This window comes from Chlamydotis macqueenii, chromosome 3 (assembly GCF_036417535.1).
Source record: "Chlamydotis macqueenii isolate bChlMac1 chromosome 3, bChlMac1.mat, whole genome shotgun sequence".
Lineage (NCBI taxonomy): Eukaryota > Metazoa > Chordata > Aves > Otidiformes > Otididae > Chlamydotis > Chlamydotis macqueenii.
Genome location: NC_141558.1, coordinates 117,502,973 through 117,515,565, shown reverse-complemented (window position 1 = coordinate 117,515,565; position 12,593 = coordinate 117,502,973). Strand labels below are relative to the sequence as shown.

Here is a 12,593-nt window from a genome sequence, read left to right as displayed (position 1 = left end):
TTGAAAGTTATCCATTATATTGTCAAAGTAAATGAATGACTCCCTTCTACACCTTTGTATGCTTTTAGTCTGTTCTCCTACAACTATCCAAAATCCAAGTAGTGAAATTCCCAACCATTTTGTCTGCCTTCCAGCATACCTCTGTGGATGGATGCACTGAACAACACGTCCAGCCTATCAAGTCAAGTAGCAGACAAAACATCCCCCGATGCAGAAACTCCATTACATCTACCAATGAAGAGCATGCTCACATTGGAAATTATCGCTTACTGAAAACAATAGGAAAAGGAAATTTTGGCAAAGTGAATCTGGCAAGGCATGTGCTTACTGGAAGAGAGGTAAGTGTGTTTTATGTTCTTTTTGGCTGTCTTTATAATAAGTATTTCTACTATTCTTTTACCTTTCTCTTATGAATAAAAAAATATACTTTTTTTTTTTTGTCAACGTAAAGGAAGATGCAAAGAGGCTGTTTCAGGATATAGGAAAAGTTTTGAGGTGCCCAAGTTTTCTCCCTCTGACCACTTGCCCTTTTTAAAAAATAGAACTTCTTGGTGAAGAGATCAAAAAGTCTGTTGCACATGGAGGGTTGTTTTGGGGCTGGGAGGGCGTCTGTTCGTCCTCAAGCATTTCCAAAACTGAAGAGAAATCTATTGATAGATACATTTCATTGACATTGATAATCTGTTGGCAGATAGATAGATCCTTGATATTGAAATCTATTGATAGATAGGTCTTGTGTTTGGAGGGCCTGATTTTGCAGTGGGCAGGATAACCTTGTTCTGTCAAAGCAATGACAGAAGTATAAAACTGATTCCTTAGTGGAACCATTTGGTGGCAAAGTTTTGAGCTCCTGCTGGTAGATCCTAATTGGTAAGGAAATTTTGCTTGATGAAATGCATAAAAGCAGACATCTCTGCTTTTGCTTACAGAGGTGTGGTATATTTTTGTTCAAATATTTTTCTGAGTTTAATAATCTCTGGTTGTTTATTTTCTCCCAAGGTTGCTGTGAAAATAATAGAAAAAACCCAGCTAGATCCTACTAGTCTGCAAAAGGTAAGAATATACCATAACATCTGAAAGTATATAAACAGTTGAACTGTGATCTTTTATTTACTTGACAAAAATATTTGGCCCCTTTATCTTGCTGAACAAACATTTTTGTGTACGTATGACCCTGGGCCACAGTGGTATCCTACTGTCTTTGCTGGAATGTGCATGTGCTATTTGTCTGAGGGCAGTTGCTCTATGTGGTTCCTATCTAAGCATTGCTTCTCTGCTCTTCCTTCCTTCTCCAGCTTTCCTCTTTGCTGACAGTAACATTTCTATCTAATTAAATACACAAGTAGTTTGTCTGGGTACTGAATCAAGATGTAATGCTCTAAAGGATAGCATTTTTCTTGGATTTTTCTGTAATGTAGTAATCGTTTTCTGCGGACTTATGAGAGTGCCAGTTTTTATGGGTATAATAGTTGTTTGGGTTTTTTTTACCTTTTTTAAATATTCTTTCAGCTTTAATTTGTTAACATTTTTATTTGTTAAACTCAAGGGACCTTTGGCAATTACGTTCTGTGTATAGAATTGACAAAATAACTGGGCGTAATCAGGACATTCTTGTTTGTTTGTGCCTGTAGATAGAAATGCAGAAGTCCTTCGTAAACATTGTGATAAGTGTTTTAAGAAAACCCTGGAGTTTTGTGTTTGGTTTGGGGTTTTTTTGCTCCTTGACTATACATATGTTTGGTTTTGGCTGAAGCACGGAATTGTTCTATTGTTCTACTGGAGGCTGCCCATTAGAAAAATTTGGGACATTTTTTGTTTACAAATACTAGACTGCTGCTGTCTGTAGCTGTAGAATGAGAGAAGGAGGCTAGAGCTTATTGCTGGTCTTTCTTCTTTGGCTGCCATTACATGGATTTTATTGGGTAACTTTGGTTATGGGGAGTTATAAACAACTTGGCTTTAATTTCTTTTTTTCTTTTATTTCTTTTAATTCTTTGATTTATTTGCTTTAATTTCTCTTCTGTACTATTTTTGTTTGGGAGAAAGCGTTTAGTTTGTTCTTAGCCACTCTCCAATGTTATTTATGCCATGTAGGATGGACAGGGTACTTTGCAGGCATCCTTGTTTTAACTTAGACCATCAGATGTTGGAAGATGACACAAGTAAGCTGATCTTGTGAATTTTTAATTTTGCATCCTTATGCATGCAATGTGATAGGCTTAAGATATATTACACTTCTTACTTCAGAACCTCTACCTCTTCAAATAGATAAACAATGTTGAATTAAGGGCTCAGCCTTTTATTTTGTTTACAATCTGTTCAGTATGTAGTTCTCATCTTACTTAGTGAGCACCTGTTTAGAAGACAGAGCTGTCTTTTTTTTGTGAACTTGCTGTCTTGATAGTAACACACTAGTACAGCTTAGCTTTTTCCACTGTCGGGATCGTAATTTGCTCCCAAATGTAAGTATTTGGATTTCGTCGTAACTAGAGTTTATATCAAAATAGCAGTTCTATTTTCTGCATATCTGCTACATCGAAAGTGTCGTCTTGTACTGGCTTCACTAAGGATGTTTCTGCAATAGCATTCTGTTGCTCTTCTGGGAACTGCTAGTGGAGCAAAAGGTGTTGGTTTTTTTTTTCTTAATAGATTTGATCAGCAAGTGGCATTTTGGATATTCCCTTTTTAGGGGTCAGCTGGCTTCTTTTCAATCTTTAAATATGTGTAAAGCTTCAGACCTAGGTTCTTTCTGTTGTTGAGAAGAGCAGAACAGAAGTAAAGAAGTAGTGGAAGGTTTGGAAGAATTTCAGTTGATTGAAAACGATGCTTTTTTTGCAACATCCCTTCTCAGTAATGATGTACAAACTAGAGAAGCATTCAAGCACATCTTTCAAAGCAAGAGCGAGCCTTGGTTAACTGAAGATTTTCAGTTTGGTTGTAGTGACTTAAAATAGTAAATCTTCAATGTAGATGTCAGCCTGGCAGCAAGTAGAAGTGTTAGCAATGGTGTGGCAGAGGATCTTTGTACTTTCTGCAGTCTGTGCCCTGCAAAACGAAACTGGGAAAGCAGAAGTCAAATTTTCAAGCCTTGTGCTTCTGCCATAGGTACAGGTTTTTCAGATTGGTGCTGGCTAAAGTGAAGCTAGTGAGGCTACAACCAGTATGCAATAAGGAGATTCTTGTTTGTGAGCTTTTTTGAACAATAGCACTTTGTTAAGAATGAAGAGTTGGAGAAGGTCCAGAGGAGGGCCACGAAGATGATAAAAGGGCTGGAGCACCTCTCTTATGAGGACAGGCTGAGAGAGTTGGGGCTGTTGAGCCTGGAGAAGAGGAGGCTCTGGGGAGACCTGATAGCGGTGTTCCAGTACCTCAAGGGGGCCTACAAGAAAGATGGGGAAAGGCTGTTTAGTAGGGCCTGTTGCAATAGGACGAGAAGTAATGGTTTTAAAATAGAGGGACGTAGATTTAGATTGGATGTTCCCAAAAAAATTTTTTACGATGCGAGTTAAAGAACACTGGAACAGGTTGCCCAGAGAGGTGGTGGATGCCCCATCCCTGGAAACGTTCAAGGCCAGGCTGGATGAGGCTCTGAGCAACCTGACCTAGTCAGGGATGTCCCTGCTCCTTGCAGGGGGGTTGGACTAGATGACCTTTGAAGGTGCCTTCCAACCATAACCATTCTATGATTCTATGATTCTAAGAGCGGTCCTATAAATATGTGGTGGGGTAGGGGAAGAGAAGTCGAGGAGCACTTACACCTTATAAGAGAGCAGCACGCTGCTGGTCAAGAAAATAGAGGTGTCTGTGAATTCTGAAGGCGCTATTTTTTATCAGTAAAGTAGATCATTATATAATCCTACAGCTCACCTTGTCATGAAAGGAGAACTAATTTCACTGTCTGTCTAGATTTCTATAAAATTAACAAACTTGGCTTTGTAGGAAATAACTATGGTCTGTTGCTTTAATACGTTTCTTCCTTTGTGCATAGTGGTATCCTGGGTGTTACTGAGTGGGGTACAGGCTATTCTTTGAAGATATCTCTGTTTCTAAATACATAGTTATTGACATAACTAGTGTTAATGACCAGCATGCTTCTGCAAGGGGAAAGTCAGGGTGGGGAGAAGATTGATGCCAAAGTAGTGCTCCATGGAATGAGGAGTTGCAATGTAATGTAATACTTGGATACTGTTAACGCTTGGATTCAAGTGTTATCAAGTGTTCAATGTGCATTTCTACTGGACCAAATACAATCCTGAATATACACCAGGATTCCAGAGAACAGTTTGTTTGCCTAATTTCCATCCTGCTCCCGCTCTGCCATTTTGACCATCTGTATTGAAATAAGGTTCCCTGCTCTTTCTCTCCACTCCACATTTGAGACACCCTTACACATGCCTTTGGGCTGTATGGGCCAGGAATCACAAGGTGTCGTGTGGCTGTGTTTGCGGTCTCTACACAGTGCTGTTCCATTATTTCAGTTCTTTCAGCCTTTCAAATAATTTTTCTCTCCTTGCGTTGGAAGCTGTCACTCCAAGCAGCTTTAGCAAAGCTGCTTGACTTGGTTACGTAGCAGTATTATGGAATACGTAAGTGACATCTGCCTAATTTGCAAGATGCCTATACCTGAGTTACTTCAGAAAAAGATCTGAAAATGTTGGTTTCCAGGTAAACAACTGCTGGAAACTTGTCAGAAGCCGATTACAAGTGCAAAACACTAACTCTGAGGAATGTGTGTCTCCCCATGAAGAAGACAACCTTGTGTGCTGTAGTTTCAGTAGCGGGCAGGCAGTTGGGAGGGAGTTTTGCATGGAATACAATCACTTAGGGATTCTTAATATTTTTCTGAGCAAGCAATTTAGTCAGCAAGTATCTGCAGGTAGATTCCAAGATTTCAACGATTCTTTCAATTCTTACTCTGCAGATTTCTCTCTTTCTCTGTTTTCATGTGTTAGTAAGAAGGCTGACACCATCGCTTCTGTAAAATAAAATAGCCAGCTTCCAGTCAGCTTAACATGATTTGTGTGGATGAGCATCACCGAAGCTGCTTCCGTCATGTCCAGTTCTTGCTCTAAGCATGCAATCACATTTCAACCAACATTAAAAGTGCCTTTGATTAAAAATCCCCAAACAAGCAAGAAGGGCATCTCAGAGCCACTAGCCAGTAAGAAAATAGCCAGATTCATCTTGTGACTTTCGGTTCATTTAGAATTTGCCTTAGAATAGCTGCTTGCTTTCAAAAGATTGAAACTAACTACTTCCTCTTGATACACTCACGGTGACTACCAGGACTGTGTACCTGCTTGTAGATGAGAACATATGCTTCAGTTTTCTGAAAAATATCTATTTATCAGGATATAGAATACAAGATGATTTAAAACTCTTTATTGGCATCCGTATGGAATAAACCTAAGCCCATACTTTGTGTCTTCCTGGTATCTTCTCTTCAGAACCCCATCAAGTAAATGTTTATTTCATGTAACAAAGTATCTGCATCAGGCTGGAGGTCAGTAATGTTCTGTCTGGAGGAAAATAGACTTTTCTGTTTCCTAATCGGCTTTTTCCTTTATAGAAGAAAAAATGACATGTGGAACAAAATGTCATGTCACTGTGAAATCAATTTGACTCTTAAACCAATTAGTAAACTCCTAAATCCTGTGAGAATATTGAATAGAATAATGCAAATTTTTTTTAACAATATCTATGTGCTTCACATTACATGTAAAATTGTGTTTCGTAATGATTTTTTTTTCTATAAAGGAAATAATTTGAAATCTAGAAGTCTAGTGTTTTAATCCTGCTTATGAAGACATGCGTTCATTGCTGTAACTTTTGCACCAGCATTAATACTGTTAAGTTATGAAATATCTTTCCAATCTTCTGGCAGGAATTGCAAATTTCCACATAGCTGCTTAGAAGTTCTTCTGAAGCTGTACCATCTATTGGTTTAGCTTTGTTAGCTTCTGACTAACTGATACTGATCTAGCTGAGAAACTTTCTTGTGCAACAAATTCGAATACTTCAAAAAACAAACAAACCAACCAAACCAAAAAAAAGGCAAAAATAACAGCCTGGTATGATTTTTTTTCATAGGAGTAACTGACTTTAGCAAATGTTCTTGTTTCCTTATGAAGCTAATTCTAGTGCATAGTATTTCATACCCATGTGTTACATCTTGAACACAAGCAAACTGCATCACACTGGTCATGATTTCTCAGAGAAATGCTTTTATAGTCTTTGCTTCCTTCTGAAATTGTTTGAATGGCAATTTTAAGGCAAGTGGATAGTAACTAGCTTGAAATACTTAAATAACGTAAATACAGAACTGCAGTAATGTGACTTGATCAAAAGCTGAATTTCAAAAAGATGTTGCTCTGTAATTTTAACTTGCAGAATAAATGCAGAATTTTAGAAATGTTATGACTAAATTGCACAAACGGAGTAAAAAAAAAATCAGTGTTGTCTAAGCAAAATAATTTTAATTTCTGTTCTCTTGTAGCCTCAGCCATCATAAAAGAAAAAGTAAAGTGCTACTCTTTCAGGAGGTGTTTGGTCTCTGGCTTGCATAGTTGTGCCCTCTTGCAAAGGCAGTACCTGAACAAACGGGACTAATTTTGAAAATGGAGGGAGAGATGTCCTCTGAGACATCGGACAAGCGTAACAGCAACAATGCACTTCTGCATTGAGCCAAGATTCTCTATAAGGAGGATGGTAGCGCTAAGATGTTTCCGAAGTGTCTAAGCATTACGTTGAAGCCAGTGAGCTTTTCTTCCTTCACTTCAGCATCCTAATTCAGCCCAATACGGGACTAAAGTAAATAGATTTGACAAGGGGGAGATGCTGTTCACTTGAAGTGAAACAGGGCAAGCTTATTAGTCTTGACAGCCTGAAGCAGACTAACAGAACTATGTAGTCATTTTGGATTCCTTTCCTTTGCCTTCTTCCCTTTGAGCCCCTACGTTCGTCTTGCTTTGCCTCGTACACTTAATCAATAAACCCATGAACGCTAGACATTTCAGAGTGGAGATCTCTTGTTTCTGATTTAAAAAAAAACCGGTAAACGCACCATTGTCTTAAGGATGTGCACTTAGTGCTATAAGTTTGTCCAGTTGTTTTTAATCGTGTGACTCAGGATCGTAGAGTAGACTTTAATCAATCATAAACCTTCAGACCTTGCTGCGGGGAGAGCAGACATCACTTTTCTCACAGCTCCCAAATTTTACACTGGGTCACAAACAGCAAACTGACCTGCTTCCCCTCTGTGGAGCGGCAGGACTGGGGGATGTCAGGACTCCTTGTGTCTAATTCCATTTTAACATCTGTGTGTTCCACTTTCTGTGGTACTACACCTTGTATTTGCACCCACAGTTCTGTTTGTTTTCAGGGTAGTTAGATGAGCTTGCCAGCACCAAAGAAACCAGAGCAAAGCGATAACAAAAACTTGTGTGAACAATCTGCTGGTTTTGGTCAATATGAAACTCCAGAAAGGGCTGTAAAACGTCTCTGTGTCTGTTTGTATAAAGCTTAAAAATTAGTCTGGTTTTGATATGTAGTCGGTAGTGGTTATTTTTATACAATCTGTGAGGCGTATATTTTCTGGAATTTACTGTACTCTATTTATCTATAGTTTATGCTAATGCTATTTTCTGTGGCTTATGCTGCCGCTTTTTGCCATCTAAAATTGGATATCTTGCCTAATAAACGCACTCTAAGAAAATTGTCTTGCTTCCTTGACAGTTGGTTCGAGAAGTAAGAATAATGAAGACACTGAATCATCCCAATATTGGTAGGAGCCCTGCATTTCTGCAAACTTCTTTTTTTTTTTTTTATTATACTGTTTACATTTTGCTGTCTTTAGCTTTATTTGAGTGTACTTTACTGCTATGCTTTTGTTCATTAAACTTTTTTGAGATAATAGGAGAGAGAACATTCAGTAAATGCTTCATTGTCTCACCTCCTTTATTGACTCTACTTGAAATGAGAGTTTTCCTCTGAGGAGATAAACTGCTCGGTCCAAGAAAGCCTTAACACAAAGTAGGAGATGCTGAGCGCTCCGATCTGTTGGGGGTCCCAACTTGCCTCTTCCATTGAAATTGCTCTTGAGGCCAAAAAGCATGAGTTTCCTAGGTGAAAGTCTAGCAAGCCCATTAGTTCAGTCTAGGAAAGACTCCTGCTGACTGATATTTCCAGAAAATTAGAATTACAAAGGATGTCATTTTCCCTTTCTGCTTTAGTTCTTTCACCTCCCCCACAGCTTCAGGGCCCTACTTTGTGATGACAATTCTTCTGGCTGAGGAGGGCTGGACAGTCTTGTTCCAGAGACAGTTTATGGTCCTGAATCGGCCAGAGGGCTTGTTGCACACGAGGTATGGATGAGGTGTACAAGTTATTAGATGCTAGGCACTCCCTTCTCATCCCTTGACCTGTTTGTTGCCTTTCCAGCATTCTTAGCTTCTGCTGGTTTTTGTTTTCTTGGGGGTGGTGGTGGGGGTGTGTTTGTTTTAAATGAGTGGTTACTATTACAATCTGAGGAAAGTCTTTCAGAGACAATGTTTCTGGTATCCACTCGGTTTTTAGTGGGTTGGAATCTCAAATTTCCGACCGGGAGCAGTTTAGTAGTGAAACAGGGAAGGTTTGTATGATCTTAAAGATGTCTGTGTCAAATTAAACACTAATTTCAGCATGAACTTGTTTGTACAGTGTGCATCAACTTCTGAGGAAATTGTGAATTAATGTGCTTTATTATCGACTGTGATTTAGAAATTATTTTTGCTTTTTTTTCCCTTCAAAAGAATGCTAACCTGCTGCAATCTCTCTCTCATTCATTTTTCTTGCAGTAAAATTATTTGAAGTTATTGAAACTGAAAAGACATTGTATTTGGTAATGGAATATGCCAGTGGGGGTAAGTGGATTCTCAATTCTGCTTTAAGGATAAACTGAAATACGGAAAGCCATGCAGGTTCCATGCCTAGGAACGATTCAAGGATTTTATGGTTCACGGATTATTCCAATCTGGCCTTCACAACAGTCCTAACGGACCTCCCAGGGCAGACTTTCTTGCTTGCATCACATTCTGTAGAGAAACCGCTTAGGTTTGTGCTTAAGGGTAGTTACTGATTTGAGGTTTCTGCTGGAATATCAGGAGATAATCTGGTGCTGATTCTGTAACAGCTTGACTCAGTATTTATCTGCTCTATTTAGGCAAGCACTGGTGCCTCATTTTATCTTGAGGATGTGGGCCAAAGCACTTAGGGAGGCAGGTCCAGGGGATGGGAATAAGGAACACGGGAAAAGGGACCAGCAGGATCCTAAGAGTGAGAAGGAGAGTGGGTGCCTGCTTGAGAAACTGCTTAGCATCTGAATAGGAAATGTTTGTGGGAAGAGATTCCAGCACAGGGCTAGTGACAGCTAGGAAAGGCTGCTTGTCAGACAGTGCAAAGGCGAGGATCTGAAAGGCAGCTTTATTAGAAAGAGAACAAGAAGGGAAAAACAGAACTAATACAGATACTGTTAAGTGAAGCCACTAGAGATGCGCGAAACAAACCTGGTACATAAGTAGTTACGTGTTTCCCGGTGTGTCTTCTATGCAATATGAATGTTTTTTTACGACTGAAGTAATTTTTTTTGTTTATTTCACAACATTTTAAGTAAATTTATTTTTGAAAATGAAGAAGCCTTTGTATGAAGGGTACAAGTTTTGTATTTCTTGACTATTACATGTCTAAAAATGAACTCCAATGCAAACAGTAAAAGGGAATTTTTCCTTTCCCTTCCAGGTGGGGGGTGGGGGGTGTTGTTCTCAAACATTATGTAATTGTGCATGACAGTCAAAAATAAAACCTGGGCAATAAGAGTGATGTTTTGTCCTTGTCGTGGCCAGGACCATTATTTGACTACCTCGTTGCACATGGAAGAGTGAAAGAGAAAGAGGCTCGTGCAAAATTCAGGCAGGTATGAAATGAACATTCACTCTTTCTTTTGTTTCTATTTATGGTGTTTTCAGATAGACATGAGTGTGAAGATACTTCCTTTACTTTAAAAAAAAATATTCGTTGTTGTGATAATGTTTATTAGGGATACAGTGGAAAAAATCCCTGAAGAGAAAACTATCTGCTTCCTACATCCTATCTAAAAATAGTAAGACTGTTTTACATTCTTTTTTAGTGGATGTTCCTAAGAGCTACATTTTTTATTGTGACTCACTTGAGATTTTAATCCTTTTCTGAATATTTTAGAATTTAACAGATGTTCTGTCTAGAGATGTTGGTATGATGGCATGCATTGCAGTGTCATGTCACACTGTTTTGTCTGAAGGGTATTCTGGGACAGGTTTTTATATTCTTATTGCAAACCTTCTCATCTTAATCTTTTTCTTAATCTATTTTTAGTGATTATTTTGTGAAAAGCTTTAATTAGATAAATAAACCAAATTTGGTATTTTTCAGAATGAATGTATGTAAGTAACATGTAAAGAAACTGCTTTTAACTTGCTGTTTCGGACTTGGTTTTTGTTCTACATATGTGAAAGATGTATATGAAAATGTTGAATGAACTATTATGTGAGGGATGAATTGCAGAGGTATGCTGCAAGTATTTCAGAAGATAAAATCTGGGATGGTACACCCGGCTCTTGGCTTGGGGGGTGGAATCATTTCCTTTTACAGTTGTTGCTATAACTGTAGCAATAGTTCTATTACGTAGCGATCTGCCTTTAAAAGAGATGTTTTGCCTGTTACCTTGAGAAATATTTTTTAAAACTGTTTTAGTAAGAAAATGAGCTGCTTTTAGAGACTTTTTAGTTTTAGTATTTGAGCTTGAATGAAACCTAGATTAATATTTTCTAGAATGAAAGCTTTATTTATTAATTTATTATGTTCTACTGAATCATATCAGGAGTCCAAATTACTAAATTATATACAAAAACTTATACTGAGATTTGAAATGAAATATTTATCTGGTCACCTTGCTGTTTCAGATTGTATCTGCTGTGCAGTACTGTCATCAGAAATGCATAGTTCATCGGGATCTTAAGGTAGGCTGTTACTTATTTTTAATTTTGCTGTTGACAGTATAGACTTAATTCTATATACTTGTCCTTGTCACTGTCTCTGAATGCCTCAAACACGTGAATGAGGGAACTATCACTTGTATTTTATTCTCAGTTTTCTGAAGCGCAATAATAATGGAGCTTGTCTGTTGGAACAAGGAAGAGACAAGAATAGAACATGTGTTAGTTTCATAAGAAATATGTTGGGTTTTTAATCCATTTGAACTTCTGGTTTATACTGTGATTAATTCAGGCAGAAAAATAAATCGAAGGTGAGCAGAAATTAGTCTGAATTCCTTGTTTTGATGCTTGCTAGTAATCTATCTATCTAAACATACCAAACCCTGTTAAAGAGTTCAGCAATTGCAGGTACAACCTAAGCCTTCGGTCTGAAGTTGTCTTCACGCCACGTTTAGGTATCATAGGACTTGGACACAAGATCTTCACCCGCTTAAAAGTTGGCTTGTGCTCTGGCTGCTGATGTCTTTGTACATTTACAAGGAAAACATTGGTGTAGGTTACTAATCTACCTAAATACTCGTGAAAAGCTGAAGGCTGAATAATTCCTAAGGGCTCTTTTTTAACCAGTATCTTTTGTCTTAACTTTCTTATAATACACTGCAGCATGCTCTCAGCCTCTTTCTTTCAAATCTGTTCCCTAATACCGGTCGATCTGCCAGGTCCTGCATGTGCATGTGGTGCTGGATAATACATGCTTTTCTGCTGAGTCCTCCCTGCCCCGGGACCATTCTCTTCTGATGATGGAGGTGCCTGGCCAGCACTCTGAAGTCAGAATGCAAGGAAGGAAAGGGCTGGATCTCATTGAAATCTTGACTAAAAAAAAATTCCTCCCCGTCTTTTGGGGTGGTTTGGAGCCCATGAATGTTTTGTCAAGCTCCCTGGAGCTTACTGCAGCCACTGTTGTTGAGCTTTCCAGAAGGCTGCACCTAGGGACCTATTGGCTTTGCTGGACAAGCTGTGTTCACAGGTTGTCTTTGCCCTGTACTTGGCTGGGAGTAGGGAGCCACCCACCTTCTTGTGCTTAGCTGGCACTGGCTTGCTCAGCCCAGCTATATTACTGAGTCTCGCTGCACGAACCCCTGCAGTTCTTCAGCAGCCTGCATCTTGCTCTTTGTCCCAGAGCCCATTACAGTCACCACCACTCATTCATTTCCTAGTTCCTTAGCGCACATACAGCTCACTGCATGGCTCAAATGGCTATCCAGAACTGCTTTGCAGTGTTTGCACGGGATGCCTTTTACCATCTGTCACAAGTACTCTGCTGCTGATCTCCGTCCTATTTGCAAGACAGGCAGGCAAGCTCCAAAATAACTTGTTTGCTTTTCTCTCTCCATCTTCTTTTGGAAGGAGTTGTGCTAGACTCATTTGAAAAGTTCAGCGTTAGGTGTGATTGAGAGCCAGTCAGCCTAGTCAGTGAAAAATACATTCCCCAAAGAAAAAAGGGCCAAACATTATGGCTCTGAGGCAATGTTCTCCCTTCTTCTCTTTCCAAACGTTATGTGTCATCTCTGTCTCACTTAAAACTCT

General features: G+C 38.9%; 1 protein-coding gene across 1 annotated transcript in view; it reads left to right on the top strand.

Moving 5' to 3' along the window:
* Positions 1–12,593, top strand: part of LOC147601454 (serine/threonine-protein kinase MARK1-like) — a 36,117-nt gene that overhangs the window by 5,513 nt on the left and 18,011 nt on the right. Inside the window, 6 exon segments of the mRNA XM_086744673.1 lie at positions 135–338; positions 1,000–1,053; positions 7,735–7,783; positions 8,835–8,900; positions 9,879–9,949; positions 10,974–11,030. Coding sequence (XP_086600799.1) covers positions 135–338; positions 1,000–1,053; positions 7,735–7,783; positions 8,835–8,900; positions 9,879–9,949; positions 10,974–11,030 — 501 coding nt within the window.